The sequence below is a fragment of the Cryptotermes secundus genome, unplaced genomic scaffold (assembly GCF_002891405.2).
Source record: "Cryptotermes secundus unplaced genomic scaffold, Csec_1.0 scaffold262, whole genome shotgun sequence".
Classification (NCBI taxonomy): domain Eukaryota; kingdom Metazoa; phylum Arthropoda; class Insecta; order Blattodea; family Kalotermitidae; genus Cryptotermes; species Cryptotermes secundus.
This window is the reverse complement of record NW_019739214.1, coordinates 330494-347174: the sequence shown is the minus strand read 5'-3', so window position 1 is coordinate 347174 and position 16681 is coordinate 330494. Positions and strand designations below refer to the sequence as shown.

The window sequence follows — 16681 nt, the reverse complement described above, 5'->3', positions numbered from 1 at the left end:
CTTGTAAACTACTCTTCTTCGCTCGGTAAGAAAGTAGTTCTCTGTGTTCTCACTGCAAATCACTAAGGATTTTTATTTTACACATACCTACAAAAACCAAAATTCGTCAGCTTCCTAACCAAAGGATTTTGGACACTTCGAAGACTGTTCATTAATTAAATTAGTCATTCCGGTATTTCCTATTTCTATTTTTTTTTCTCATTTTGGAGAATTGGTGTGTTTCATTTTCTGAATACAATGGAACGTCGGTAATATGAACCCACATTAATCCGAAATAACCGACAGTACCAGAAATAATTAGGCACTTACAAAAATTAAAACTTACAATAATTACTATTTCGCTTCCTTTCAGTAAAAATGAATTATTGCGAAAAGTGATATTGTGTGTTAGTGGAGCTGTTTCTCTGGGTGATGACAGCTGTAACCAAGCCACCTACTAGAGCGAGCCCGACGGGTAGTGGAACTTTAGAGGGCTCCGAATAAATTTTGGTTGTTTATATATAAAATGTACCTCTAAATGTTCGGAATAAATAATTATGCTAACAAATTCGATTTTTTATTTGGAATCCAGCAAACCGAACGATTCGATAATCCGAAAACACCAGCTCTTTAATTAGTTCGGATATTCGAGGCTGCACTGTATTTATTTCCTAACTTTTCTCTACGTGTTATTTCCGATATTACTGATAATTTGTAATGAAAATTGCTCTTATATTTTGTAGTCTAAACATCATTTCTTCTCGATTCATATGTCGTCACTATGTGAACGTACATACATTTTCAGTACACAACCATTCCTACACCCTGAAGCTGTGTGCATATTAGAAGCGGATCGGTTCTGTTTGCCGAAATCAAACCTACTGAAATCACCGAGCAGATCACATCATAGTCCGACCGACCACTTTCGGAAGAAGTAAAATGCTTTGTTTTTCAGAAGACTAGTAGGCCAAGAGAGGCATTAAATAAACATTCGCTACTGTGTCTGTATGTGAGGGTTTAGTTTGTAGTCAAGTTGCATGTAAATGTTGTGTGGTGACGTCAGGTTCTGTTGTATTTATTTCTGCCAGTACGACTTCTGTATGTACACTACACTTTAATTATCCGCTACATGTTTCGGCCATCATCACGTATGCGTATTCACCGCTGGACGCGCTGTTCATCCTTTTTTGGCCATTCTTCACAGCGGGTATATTTTGCGTTGCCGCTTTTATATATTTGGGTGTAATGCTATCATATTCGTCCTTGAAGAATTCCGTCTTCTGGGATGTGGCACCGTGTGTATCTTGCATGAACCGACATTTCGGAGGAACGTATTGCTTTCATCTTCAGGTCCTCGCTCGCGGATTTTCTACCCTGAAGATGGAGGGGATACGTTACTACGCAACGTCGGTTCACACAAGATCAACACAGCGCCACATCCCATAAGACGGCATTCTTCATAGTCACCGCTGTGAAAACCTCCTCTCTTACATATTCGTCCTTGATAAAAATGTTAAATTTGAAAATTGTTACATATAAAACATACAAAATATACCAACTGTAAACATTGGCCAATGTAGGGGGTGAGCACTGCAACCAATAGTGCATACTTCTTGATGACCTAAAGGCCGAAACATATTGTCACGCACTACTGACAAAACACGGGTTTTGGTGTGATAAATGGATTTATTGAATACTTTTAACTCGTAACTGCAGGTAACTGTACTAATATCACTAACGTACACACTTAAAATCACTATACTAAACGCTGAGTCTCAGTGTGTTATAGTCTTCACTAGCCGTTGCTCGGTTACAGTTCCCAACAGTGGAGAGTCTCCTTCTCTTGTGCTTACGTTGTTGCCGGCTAGGTACCCTATCACAATTCACAACTAATTCATTGATTCAAATATCAACTCACAATTAACTAATTTCTCCAACTGTCGAATCACAACTAACACGCTTGTCCCATTGGTTCTCTTTATTTAACGTCGGGTAGGACGTCACAGAAAATATCATATGTGTTTACTGTGCCATTGCCTAGCAACGGATGACGCCTCTTGTTAAGGTATTCGGTTATGTAACAATATAGTGGATAGCTTATCTGTACAGAGTTTGTGCTGTGAGAAATGAATACAATTGGAAGCTATGTGTAGTTTTGTGACGACAGACATTGACAGAAATAAATTAATCTAGGCGCTGATTGCGACCGACCTGTCGGCGGGCCTGCGATTGGATACGGTTGAGTCCGTTCGGCTTCCATTTTGACTACAGCTTGAGGTGGACTTTGATGGCATTCTTGAAGCCCGAAGACCCTCTGAATCTATAGCAGCACAATGGCCATCCACACCCGCCCCACATCGTCCAACAGTTGGTACATCCGGACCAGAACTGGCAACAATTAATTTTTTCGTTGATTATTTTAAGAAATGGCTAATTATCGCCGTTTGGTTTGTGCTGCCTCCTCCTATTCGTGTTCCATATAAAGTGAACCCCGCCTGCAGTCATTTGTAAATGTAGGCTATATTTCGTCTAGGTATTTCTCTTTGCTTTCGCAGGCGAAGGAATATTTTAACTGCCGAAGCAGATTTTCGAAGAGAAAAGGAGTGCATACATGGTTCTGTATTAAAACATGAAAGAAAGAGATTATTAAAAAGACATTATTGTGAATGGGAGGATATTGTTAAAACGGATCATAGACATATAGAATTAGATGGAATGTTTAATGCAGGCAGGATTTATATGGCTCAAGATAGAAACGATTGGCGAACTTTTGTGAACACGTTAATGAACATTTTAGTTCCATAAAATGTTAATTTCTTGTCTGGCTGAGCAACTATTTCTTTCTCCAAAAGGGCTCACCGCCTTGTGTTTAGTTCGTCAGTTAGTAGCTGGCTTTCATTTTGCAGTTTTATCGAAAAGGACTCTTCTCCTTGTAGTTACACGTAGTTAGTTAGTTAGTCAGTCAATTAGCCAATCAAATAGTTAGTTAGTACTTTAGTTCGCTTGTATGAGTGTTGGTTGGTAACTGGTCTTTAGTTTGCATTTCCAGTTAAGCTGTTTGCTCATTTTGCTAGGTCTGTGTACTGTAATCGTGTGAAATTCTTTTCGTTATTGTAAGTTTTCTACAGAAATATATTCAACAAAGTTCTTGTAGCTCATTAAAGATATAGATGATTATAATAATAATAATTAATGACGTTTTACGTGCACTTTTGTAAAGTAAGCGGCTGATTAATAAAAGGAGTCAGGCAGTAGAGGCACGGGTTGATGTATAAGAAATTTCCCTCTGTAGGACATGAAGCGAAATGCATGTACTCTGTTGGCAAGTCTTCTGCTTCTTAATTGTTAATATCAAGAAACATAAATTTCTGCCTGCCATATGAAGGATATAGTATTTAATACACATAGCCAAATGTTGCACAGTGTTTGCGTACGGTTTACGGCCTTGTGATTTCTCTCCAGACGCGCTAAGCGTCTGAGTGAGGAAACCGGCTTGCAGGATTTTAAAAACAGAAATACTACTTTACACACAGTGTACCACGTGCAAAATAAATGCTTGTTTACCAGTATACATACAGCAAGTATACAAAGCAGTGAAGGAATATATCCCCTCCATTTTGAGGGCAGAAGTTACAGCCAGGCAAAGAAGCAGCATGAAGCAGACAGCAAACTTCATGCTGATGTCTTGCTTGGCTTTCTTTTTGATCCTGAAGATGATGCGATATGTTCTTCCGAAACGTCGGTTAAGTTTCACCGGTCTGCACAACGCTATATTACAGAAGAGACAATTTATTATAGAGAAAGCTATAAGAACCTCATAGGTGACGTACAGAGCAATGCTGTTCAACATATACTTCAAAATTTTACGCTGAAAAATAGATATCAAGAGTTCGGTCTGAGTTCGATTCCTGCTAGTGTCAAGAATTTTCTTTTCTTTGCGTCTTCCAGACTGGTACTGGGGCCCACTCGTTCTCCTATCCAATGGGGACCGGGGCATCTTTCCCCCGGAATAAAGCGGCTGGGGCGTGAAGCTTACTACTCATCTCCACCTAATACCGAGGTCAAGAATATGTGGATCTATACATCCACTCCTCCATAAGTCTTCATGGCGTAGTGCTTAATTAGTTAAGCACTGGAATAACTTTACATTTACGGTTTTCTAGAATGGGACGCCGTTTAATCTGATATGTTGGTACGTTTCTGAGGAACGTACTCTTAGACGCTGTAGAAGGGGTAGCACGTTCTTCCAAAATATTGGTACAAATCAGAGCAGGTTGTTTCAGCGGTAGTGCTGTAGATTTGTAGTCGAGAGGCGCTGGGTTCGGATCTTGTCAGCGACATTCCTATATTTAAGTCTTGTGGTTTTCATCAGCCTTTTTAGGCAAATTCTGGGATAACATTTCGATTAGTCCACTACCGCTTCAGGCTGAATGTTTTCTAATTCATGAGTCATGAATCACCCTACCGCTTGACACTGCACCATCTGAGATACTTACAGTGCCGTAAAATAGTCAAATCACCACTACGCGGCACCTTGTCAATGAAAACTGTAATCTTGTTGCTGCTGTCAGAACCTCAAATCGTACATTTAAGAATACTTCACAGTCTGATAATTTGAGAGAAATCTTGATCATGTCAATGAGACTGTGTTTTGGGATGTGATACCATGTAGTCTGGTAAATGTTTACCGACACTACATAGGACTATGTTGCCTCCATTTTCAAGGTGCTTTTATTCTTCTACCCTTATAATAGAAGCAGCATTATCACCCGAAGCATTTATGAACACGTACGAGACTTCACGGTATCACACCCCAGAATACACTAATCTTCGTTGTCACTATTGCGAGAACGTCAGCTCGGCATAGTGTTCTGCTCTGTTCTGTTGTCTCATCGGCCTATGATGTTGTTTCTTTTCTTTGTTCACTTATTCACTTCTTCTGCTCCTTCAAATTCTGCTTTGAAGATTTAGGCCCTTTGGCCTTTTCCAATTTCTGAATTAATTTGAAAAATATGAATCTTATAGACAATGGGTAGGATCCTTGGACGTGGTTGGCCAGTTATAGGACCTCTACATACACAGGGCAACACAAACACAGACGAGCATCCATTCCTGGAGTGGAATTCGAACCCACAGTCTCGGTGTTCGAGCGGGTGAAAGCAGACGTTTATTGCTTTGGCTTCCAGCTGGGACGAAGTCGGATTGTTGTATCGTTTTAGTTGTGAATAATTCCCGAGAGAGTGCAGCAGTAACTCAGACCCTGCTTAACGAGTTCTATTTTCCACCAACAGGTGGCTTCGCACTATGACCCCCAGTCACATTTATCGACGAAAAACTGCGATCATTGACACAACCTGTCCCTCGTTCTACATTTATGGAATAAAAGTGACTGAAAAAAGCTGAGCGCTTGCTAACTACTTTATGGACTGGATGGCCGACGACGACGACTCAGCCTTCTATTGCTGGAAAATTTGGTGATTTCTCTCTTTTCTACAGAGTCTGGACCAGTTTCGGAGCCTTTGACGCTTCCAATGGGGAGTGGGGGCCTATTGCCGGTAGTAGTAGCACAGGCCTTGCGACGAGCTGATCACTCGCCCAAGGAGTCCTACCGTCTGTGTAAGAGCTAGAAAAACCGAAGTGAACGGAAGTTCATGGAGGTAGGCCTAGGCCCACTGGGGCTGTAGTGCCAAGGGGGGAAAGTAGCACAGACATTAGGCTGACTATAGACTTCCATGTAGCGATGAGATTAATAATGCGTGAATATACACCCCTATACCCCATACTTACTTACTTACTCACTCATGGAGCTGAGCCCTTCTGGAGGAGCCGCCAATTCTGCAGCTACTCAAGAATTTTCCAGCATTTTATGGAACCCGAAGGTTCATCACCATGTTCACAAGAGCCCTCCACTGGTCCCTATCCTGAGCCAGATCTATCCAATCCATACCATCCCATCTTATCTCTCTAAGATCCATTCTAATATTGTCCACCCACCTACGCCTTGGTCTTCCCTGTGGTCTCTTTCCTTCTGGCTTTCCCACCAATATCCTATACGCATTCCTCGTCTCCCCAATTCGTGCTACATGACCTGCCCACCTCATCCTCCTTGACTTGATCATTCTAATTATATACTTGGAGAAGAGTAAAAGTTATGAAGCTCCTCATTGAGCAGTTTTCTCCAACCTCCTGTCACTTCATCTCTCTTCGGTCCAAATATTCTCCTCAACACCATGTTCTCAAACACCCTCAGTCTATATTCCTCCCTTAATGTCAGAGACCAAGTTTCACACCCATACAGAACCCCCATACATCTTTATTAAACACAGCACCAGTACTTCAGCTTTACAAACTATTGAAATGAATTTATGTAGGCTATTTTTGGACAGGCGATTGGTATAGCTGTAAAACTGTAAACACGTGATCTGTAGATGCTCAGTTTGAATGTCCATATTGTTACTGCTTATCCTGAATTGTGTTTATGTGGTTTCTCTCGACCTCTCAAGAATAATTTCTTGTAGTTACTCCAGACCTTCTCGTATTATCCGGCTCTGTAAAGACTGTGCGGTTACAATTACATGGTTAAATACAATAGAGGGGCACGCTGTAGCGTAGTTGGTTGAAGCACTATTCTATAAGCCGGAAGGTCGCGGGTTCGATTCTCTATAAGTTCATTGGATTTTTCAATTGACCTAATCTTTCCAGCCGCACTATGGCCGACTCAGCATCTAACAGAAATGAGTACCAGGGGTCTTCCTGCGGATAAAAGGCGGCCGGTGAGTAAGGCTGACAACCTCACCGCCATCTGTGAGTCTTTTGTTTAGAAAATATGGAAGCCTCGACCTCTCACAACTCTATGGGCTTACACGGCCTGTTACAGGTATAGTTTCAGCTTCTTTTTAGTACAATAACATGTGAATAACACAATTGTGTTATTTTCCGTCGATCCCAGAGGATAAATACCTTCACTTTGACAATAGCGAATTCCAATGCAGCCTGACGATCACCCTTACAGGATCGGCTGTTTATTTATTTGGCTTTGCGGAACTCTGTCGGCTCTAGCGACTGCCTAACAACAAAGCGACCTGGATGTATCTTCTCTTAACTAAAAACGATGCCACGCAGGAGAGAAATAAAATAAATAAGGAGTTGGGATGGAAGGATGGATGTATAAATAGATTTATAAATAAATTTTCTACCATAATAGTTTTAGTAACACTAAGATAAATTACAGTTTACAGTAAACCCAATAATTCTAAACTGTGATGGTTATGGACTGCATCCGACACAAAGACGGATTGAATGAATGAAAGTCTCCGGGGTAGGACATTATATCGTGGATCTTCCTGTACAGCCATTAGCCCTGCCCATAGCCTGTAATGCATCTTTGTGTACATCCGGTATTGCAGCCTCATGCGGAACATGCTCTGTAGTCTGGTGTGTGCCGTTCGTTGCTAGGTACGTCTTAAAGATGGCGGCCTTTGCTAGCTGGCGAACTGTTGCTGTTGGTGTCAAGGGTGGAATAGCCGTTGAGTATAAGTTTCTTCAACAATGGGAGGGGGCTTAGTAATTCGTGGGGTATTATGGAAGAACGTTTCCAGAAGGCTGTGACTATGTGGTCTCTGGTTCCTGCTTACCAGAGACAATAATCTGTGTCGCGTTTACTCCATTGGTGCAGCTGTTGTTATGTGACGATTCTCCGAGTGATATCTCCGTCTCTACTTAGGATATGGTGGTTATAGACTGCCTCCAATTTGGTGTACCCAGTCTCGAGCGACATTTCCCACTGACAGTTGTACGGTTAAGAGAAATCGTTCTGAAGCTTCTCTTTCTGGATACGAGGAACGGAGACAATTGGTCATTTGGTAAAACAGGATGAGGGTGCTGTTAGGGAATTGTTCCGCAGTGGAAGGTGGGTGCAGTGATGGCGGAGAAAGGCTTCTGCTGCTCTAAGGTTTTCAGCGTAGATAGATATATTATCCTGATAGCGTCATTAAAAGTCAAATAAAATTAATAATGTGTGTTAAGAAATACAAACTGGGAAGGTCGCAAATTGTAGACAGATAAAATTCTTGTAGTCCTTGCAGCTTGTTGCCTAAGTCCCCCCATTTGATCTTCCTCAGGATGTTATATTGAAGAATTTCATGCCGTTTGTGTAGGCACGCTGACAGAGTGATAGAGAAGGAGAGGGGGTAAGCCCGGCGGAAAAATGAATTAAGCAGAAAGATGGAAAAAATATCCTGGAACAAGTTAGAAGCCAAGGCATCAGATGTCTATATGGTACAAGGTTATGGGAGAATGAGTTAATAAATCAAGAAACAAATGGAACAATCGCGTATCACGTGTCGCACCTGAAGGGAATATCCAATGTAATTCACCTTGAAGAAGGAGAGGTCTGAATAAGAGAAATAATGGGGCGACTGACATTGCAGAGGACAGACCCTATGCTTAGCAAAAAAATTGAAGAATTGTGTAGATTAAATAACAGTCACTCATTATTATTTTGCTGAATTATGTATTCAGGCCTTTATGAGCCACAGCCTTCCTTAGAATATTCTGCCTCATACGATATCTTCATTAGACCATCCGGTTTCCACTCCTTTGGATTTTGCAACAATATTTTTTTACGGAGCAAAGCGTCAGCCTTGCGTCTAGCCTCCAACCTGGAAGAGCACATCTCTGTATTTATGCCCACAAGTGACAGGGTTGCCCAGTTACATCCCCAGGTTCTATGTCTCTTTAAATTCACTTAGTATGGTACAACTGGGTCCACTCGGCACGACGGTCACTGATTGGCCTATTGTACCTGCCCCGGGTGATTATGATGATGGAGAATTTTTGGTGGAACGAAGACTGGCAGGGGAAACCGAAGTCCTCGGAGAAAACCCGCCCCAGCGCCACTTTGTCCACCACAAATCCCACTTGACTAGACCCCCGGGATCGAACCCGGGCCTCCGCGGTGGGAAGCCAACGACTAACCGCTTGAGCTATGGCGCCGCCCAGGCACTGGGTTACTTTCTTATCTCCTTCTACGACTTGGAGAGCTGTGATGGAGGTGTCCTATCCCTCCTCCACACAAGATTTATATATTCTTATTACATACTGTGGGTGCCGGGATAGCGCAGTCGGTATAACAACTGGCTACGGGCTGGACGACCGAGGGGTTGGAGTTCGAGTTCCGGCAGGGTTAAGAATTTTCTCTTCTCCACGTAGTCCAGATGGGCTCTAGGGCCCACCCAGCCTCCTATCCCATGGGTACCGGGGGCCCTTTCCGCAGGGCTAAAGAGGCCGCGGTGTGAAGCTAACCACTCACCTCCAAATAGTGCCAGGGTCAAGAAAATGTGGACCTATACATCCATTCCCCCATACGCCTTGATAGCGTAGTGCTTAATTAGGTAATCACAGAGAAATTTTTACCTTCTTTTTATATTAAATTTTGATGTGTCTGTGTGATACTGGATTTGTAATTTTTTGTAGAGTCGTCAAAGCATTGATGAAAACTGAATAGCAGGTTGAGTATGTCTGTTACAAAGCTCAGTGAAGGAACGCTGTGATATACCTGCAAGCTGAACTCCAAAACACACTGTAACTGCGCCTACCTATGATCTGTAGCGTTGAGAATACTGTCAGTATACACACAGTCCGAGAGACTAGAACAAGGAGACTTAATAAATTGTGATGTTGTTACAACTTGTCTTTACATCAATAATTGCTGGCAACAGTGTTCCTTGACTTAAAGTTTAATTAAGCTTGAAGATCTAGAATAACAATTGTTCACTGGCAGTGACGTCAGTTGTCTCACTTGATGCCAAATGATAATGGGCTGCTTCGTTAAATGTTAATGCAGCCATAGCGGTGAGCGCAAGCTCCCTACATTTCACTAGAAACACGTAATTACACTGAAACATCACATTTGGTTCTGTATTCCATTTTAGGTTTCCTTCCGCGAAAGGAAGGGGCGCTTATCTGACTAACGTAAGCTTCTTTATCGGTATTAGACTGGAGATTCTCACAGCAGTGACTATGAAGGGCACTGTCTTCTGGAATGCGATGTCTTTCAATCAGCATGCCTTCTATTTCTTGCTGATTACTTCTTTAGCTTATTATTCGCACCTGAATATGTAGGCAGGAACCTCCTCCGAAACACCTGTGAATTTATGCGGATTATATCTATCACATTCCAGAATGTGGTATTTCTGTATTAACTTTTTATCGTTTCTTAAAGAGTTTTAGGCCGTTTATAAACCTATATCCTTTGCCTACAAAAGCTGCTCTAGAAATTATAGAGTAGCAGATGCAGATGCAGAGGTTCAGTGTCTATTATGTATTTGCATGACTGCTATTATTTTTTATAATTTTTGGAGTACTAATATGACGTGTATACCAATTGCTAGACAACGACTCGGTAAACATATTCCCACGAAGCGTACTCGTGCAACAGAAGGACGTCCATTGCTAGGTAACGGATCAGTAAAGACGCCTCTTTAAAAATGGAGGCCGTGTTTTCTGCATGGTCCGTACAAAGTGGTTACAAGAAGTGTTCGGCAGCATAGAACAGTAGTCGAAAAATGAAGAGTTGAGTTTCGGGACGCCAACCTACCAGGATATGAGCTTGGGAGCAAAAGAATTGAATTGAGTCGCGTCGAGCCTTCGGAATTGGCAGCTCTAGAATAATGGCAAGAAATGAATTAGGCGGTGCAAAAAAGACTTAATGTGTGGTTTGAAGTGACAGTGAAACTATGATAAATACGTTGCCAGGATACGACTAGTGAAGACTGAGAACCTTAGTGAGTGTGTAACGGTTAACTGAAAAGTGTGTAGAATAACGATAGAGGTATACTGCCTGTAGTCCCGAGAGTGTGGAGGCATAAGGTTCAGTATATCCTATCATCCAATCCAAAACCCGTCTTGTAAGTCACGCACCCCCATACGCGTGACAGTGTGTTCAAGAATTAAGTTACTGTGCAGGAAAAGAAACTGGTTTCCTGGATTTCACATGCATCATGTACAGTCACACTATTGACAATAAGACAACGAAATCAACCAAATTCATCCGATAAATGACTTGAAGACAACGGCGTAAGATCCATCCAAGAAATGAATGTATACAAAGTTTATGGGCTATTACAGACATTCATAAATTCATTTTATGTAGGGAAAATGGTGCACGCGGTAGAGTAGTTGGTCGAGGCACTATGCTACAAGCCGGAAAGTAGCGGGTTCGATTCCCGATGAGATCATTGGATTTTTCAATTGATCTAATCCTTCCATCCGCCCTACGGCCCTGGGGTCCATTCAGCCTTTAACAGAAATGAGTACCAGGAATCTTCCTGGGGGTTAGTGTAGCAGACGCGTAAGGCTGACAACCTTACCGCCATCTATGAACCAACTCTCTAGAGAAAATTTCATTCTCCTTGGGTTGATCATTCTAATTGTATTTGGCGAAGTGTGAAAGTTATGATGTTCTTCATTATGTAGAGTAACCTATGTAAAAAGTCATGTGACTGCCAGAAATAAAACCTCAATTAAAGAACGTCTAACAGAGAGCCCTCCAGTTTAAGTCACAAGCTTTTCTTCACAAATATAATAGCGCTAACCCAAATCCATGAACAGTGTAATCTCTCTAAGTGCAGCTGTGGGAACTGCAACCAGACACCACGTGCCTTGCAACCCATGTATGCAACTGGGTTTCGTGAGCAAATCGATAACTGAAAGGAAAAGAGCAAAGAATCTTCCATTAATCTTATTCGTGGCCGTTATCGACATGAATCATATATGGAGCGTCTGGAGTAGCAGGGCATAAGAGAAAATCTATTGAAGAATACTTTCTTCTGGGATAACACGCCGTGTGCCACCTGCTCTCACGCTGGTATCTTGCCCGGCTTATTCGATCCTGAAGATGGAGGCGATATGTTACTCCGAAACGTCAGTTGACTTTAAACGGACTACACGGCGTTATATGCCAGAAGATAGTATTCTTCGTAAATACAGTTGTGAGAACCTTTACAGAAACACTACTGTTTGCTTTCCATGTGTCAGTATCTCTTAATATACCTGTACAGGTGGAACAAATAATGAACAGGAGCTTATAATTATTAATCTTTCATTTTCTTACAATATATGAGGAAAATATATTGAGGACTCGTGGTTAAATAATTTAAGTTCGAACAAAATTAATTCAATTAACAATACCAATTACAAGCTCTTTAACTGATCTATTGTTATATTTACTTTAGCTGCCCTAAATTTGTTACTTCGCAGTTTGCATGAAGACAATAAAGAGTTTTGAAACCGATAACACGAAGTTGAAGTTTCTGAAGTCGAGAAATTGTTTGGAACTAAATTCTATTTGAAGAAAGCAGTCTTCTGGGATTTGGCACCGTGTATATGTGGTGTTAACCGACGTTTCGGAGGAACGTATAGCCTCCATCTTCTTCTATTTTCCTCTTCACATTTGGCGAAACGGATATATGTGTTTTAGGCGATGTAGAGTATGAAAAATGGGACTCTGGAAATGGCTGTCCTTTTGGTAGCATGAGCATGCGAAGATCATTTCATAACGCGCAGGCGCAGATGTTTCAGAATTTCCTTCTCAGTCCAGATGAACAGTTTTTAAATTATAGTGTACCATAATGTTGGAGCCGGGATAGAGTACTCGGTATAGCGACTGACTACGGGCTGGATGACCGAGAAGCCGGAGTTCGAGTCCCGCTAGGGTCAAGAATCTTCTCTTCTCCACGTCGTCCACACCGGCTCTGGGGCTCACACAGTCTCCTATCCAATGGGTACCGAGACCTTTTTCCTCGGGGGTAAGCCGGCCGGGGCGTGAAGCTTACGACTCACCTCCAGCTAATGCCGAGGCCAAGAAAATGTGGATCTATACATCCACTTCTCCATACGCCTTCATGGACTAGTGTTTAGTTAGTTAAGCACAGAGAGAACCATACCTTTTTACACTAATGTTATAAATATTATCGCTTGATATTTTATATTCTCATATTCGTCAATAAAAATGTATTGTGACATGACGCCTGAAAGCCGGAATAATAAAGTAAGAAAAAATTACCATTGCTAGACAAAGGCTTGTTGAAACATCCGTTACAACGGCGAATTGAATCACGTTCCGAGTGAATTTCCATGGATACGAACTAGCTCTCTATACTAGGAGTCGTGGATACCCCTAATCAATTCGGTCGGTCGAAGAGTTATGTGTGAGGCAGTCAGTCGAAGATAATTTAGAAGGCAGCTGAATAGACGAAATGTTGAAGATGTCATTTCATGAGCGCGTAAGAACTCGTTGTAGTTACGACTTGTGAATATCCAGTAAACCGAGTCACCAATCGAAACCCCGTCTACGAGTCACTAATGCATGTAACAGTATTATCACCCAGCATGCTCTTGTAGTAATGCTTCAGACCTGTATTTGGCAGATGTCCGGGTCTAATCTCTCCTCTGTCCCTTCAGGCAAATTCCGGGATTGAATTTTTTATATATTTTATTACAAGTGTTATATTGTGGTCCTGGGATCGACTCAACCTCTAACAGAAATGACTAGCAGGAATCTTTCTGTGGGTGAAGGTCAGCCGGAACGTAAGGCTGAAAACCTCATCACCGTAAGTGGGCTGATTGTCTAGAAAATGTGGGAACCTCGACGCCTCAGAACCCTATGGGACTCCAGGGCCTGTTACAAGGATAGCTTTGCCTTTTTAGCTCTAATGGAGCAGGGTAGGGACCAGTGGATAGCTCGTGTGAATACGGTAGTGCATATTTGAGTTCCATAATGTTGGAAAATTCTTAAGTAGCTGAGCGACTGGCAGCTTCTCAAGAAGATCTCAGCTTCGTGAATTTAGTTAGTTATATTTTGATGAATTTCCTTGCGGAACCCCGTGGTTCCTAGGCACACCGTTTGGGAAACATTGGTCAACTTGTTGAAATATTCTGGTTTGTATACCTACACAGGTCTCTCAAAGAAGCGTAGCCATTTTCCAGAGAAAATGTGTCCCTTTCCCAGCCTCCTCCGTTTACTCAGAATTATACTTAGTATCAGCAGAGCTTACCTGTACGAGCACCATCTTCGAGATAGATGATACGCCACGAGAAACTTGAGAACTCTCACACCCTTGCAACCTCCGGCAAAACTTCTCAGTCGAAGCACAAGATTAAGCAGAGATGGATGAACAAGGACTAATTGACCCTTACGGGCAGACGCGGAAATTGATGTCAATTACTTGCAAACAACCTTGTCGAAAATTAATTAATCAGTTGCACTCGAGTACAGAATAATTCCTCAGCCAAAGTTCCTGCACGTCGTTTGAACAGCTGCACTTGAAAGTATATGCAGATCACACACAATTCTGAGAGGCTTACATGCACTTGAAAGAGAATCCAGTGGTTGCGCACTGGTCACGTGCTTTTGTTCTGGCGCGATAATAATATGCACTGTTTCAAAGTCTGTTTTGTTTTGTACAATCTGCAAGTCTCCACGTGTGTGTTTTTCTTAATAGCGTGACCATGGCATAGGATGCTGCCATATAAGGTATCCCCAATTATATATCTTACTTCAGAGTCTTTACAGGGTAACAATTCCTACGAAAAGAAAACGTGGTTGTTTGATTTAACTGACTTTCAAGAGCTTCATAAGTTGCCGGAAGTACAGAAGCCAATAATAGCCAAGGGGAAATATCTGTGACATTGGCAATAATCTTATTAGAAACGTTAGACCTGATGTGTAGGTAGCTGGAGGCCTAGAAGGGTGCAGGACTGCAAATCCTGTGGTGCTTTCATGTCGCTTACGTATGCGCAAACTCCTACCTACCTCACTCTTTGCACGTACTGACAGTACAATCCTGTTATTTTCCCAAGTCACACTCTGGCACTTTCAGCCTATTTGTTACGTGTTACAAGTGTACCAAATCCGCAATTTTCCTTGTTGCTGAAATCCTACAGCAGTAGTTTCCAGAACGTTTGTCGTGTTCAGAACAGGGCGTCCCTTTTATTTTCATTTTTAAATGCCCAACAACAGGAGATACTGAATGTGATTCGTATCGCCATGCCCATAACAGTGACTATTAATTATATTAATTATACCGGACAGTTCGGCCTAGAGACAACGCTTTAGTCTTTCATTTTTGTTGGTTCGGATCGAATTTTGGCCGAGACACCGGTTATTCTAAGATTTTTAGTGGTTTTTCTCAGTCCATCCCGGAAAATTCTGGAATACTGGCTCGATTAGACTACGACTTGCTTCAGAATCCTTTCTAATTAATCATTCGTCAGTTATCCTGTCATCCTATGCTACATAATCTCGATAAATAAATTTCCGCTAAATATCCCACGAAAAAATATTATAATAATTGCATAAGAGTGTCTACTGTTTCGTTGGCGAAAGTTTGACAGTAGATAAACAAAATCGGCACAAAATTTAACTCATGAATGCGAATGGGAAGAAAACTAACCAACTAGCTAGCTACGTGGAACTGCTTCCTTCTTGATAGAAGCAAACAGTCGCTCAGCTACTCAAGAATTTCCCAAGATATTATGGAAAAAGGTTCATTACCGTACTCACAAGATCCTTCCACAGGTCCCTATTCTGAGACAAGTGTATCCAGTCGATGTCATCCCATCCAATTTCTCTAAGAAGCATTTTAATATTATTTTCCCACACAAGTCTAAGTCTCTATAATGGCCTCTTTCCTTCTGGCGTTCGCACCAGGACAGCATACACATCCCTGTTCTCCCCTCTGCGTGCTACTTGCCCTTTCCGTTCATCCTCCTTGACTTGATCATTCTATTTGACGAAGAGTACAAGTTATGAAGCTCCTCATTATGCACTTTTCTCCATTATTCTCTTACTCTGTCTCTCTGCAGTACAAATATTTTCAGCATCCTGTTCTCAGATACCTTCAGGCTATGTTCCCTTAATATCAGTGGCTAAGTTTCAAAACCATGCAATAGAAGGAAATGCTAGAATGAAGAAGTGTGTTTCAGTTTGGATCTCACGTATTTCTCAGCTGCAACGCTACTGTGTTTTATTGTTCTAGAGATGGATGGACTTCCAGTTTCCCTTTGTAAAACCATTTGATGTGCTTCGTGCAGAAAGCATGCAAGAACTAGGACGGCTGATACCGACGGAAAGCCGCATTGCAGCCCAGACTGTTAGTCGCCAGGTTCGGTCCCAAGATGTTTCATGTGGGGTTTTGATATGGACAAAGAGGTACTGAGACAGGTTTTTCTTCAAATATTTCAGTCTTCTGCTGCCACTTCTCATTTCGCCAATGATCCATATTCATCTGTCTACAGTAAGCGAATGTGGGGTTGCAGCTCCAAATATTGTGTAGGTGGAGGCCTTGCAATGGGCTGATCACTCGTCCAAGGAGTCCTACCGTCCGTGTAAAAAAGATTACGAAACTGAAGAAACCAGGGCCCAACAAAGGGCTCTAGAGCCATTGATGAATGAATGGACTTCTGCTAGTGGCTACAGTTCCTTCATATTAGGAAGGGCAGTCAAATGAAAACGGGGCAGAAGCCAAAACATATTAAAGAACATTTCTTACCTCAAAAGTAATCTCCAAAACTGTTAATACATTTATCCCGCTGGGAGATAAGACGGTCAATCCCATCCTTGAAGAAGCTTGTGGGCTGTCTACGGAACCACATCTTTACCCAGCCACACACGTCTTCGTCCGATGCAAACCGATGTCCACGA

General features: G+C 42.0%; 1 protein-coding gene and 1 long non-coding RNA gene across 3 annotated transcripts in view; one reads left to right on the top strand and one right to left on the bottom strand.

The window, feature by feature from the left end:
- Positions 1-16681, bottom strand: part of LOC111871683 (dual specificity tyrosine-phosphorylation-regulated kinase 4) — a 559052-nt gene that overhangs the window by 484215 nt on the left and 58156 nt on the right. The window contains exon 1 of one of the 2 annotated variants that reach the window (XM_033754351.1): positions 14034-14063. The exons of the other annotated variant lie outside the window; for it this stretch is intronic. Within the exon in view, the coding sequence (XP_033610242.1) occupies positions 14034-14048 (15 nt within the window). The 5' untranslated portion in view covers positions 14049-14063. Of the gene's footprint in view, positions 1-14033; positions 14064-16681 lie in introns of those variants that run through there. 2 annotated transcript variants of the gene reach the window in all.
- Positions 16023-16681, top strand: part of LOC117282885 — a 58014-nt gene continuing 57355 nt past the window's right edge. Inside the window, exon 1 of the long non-coding RNA XR_004513798.1 lies at positions 16023-16189. This is a non-coding gene — a long non-coding RNA (uncharacterized LOC117282885). The remainder of the gene's footprint in view (positions 16190-16681) is intronic.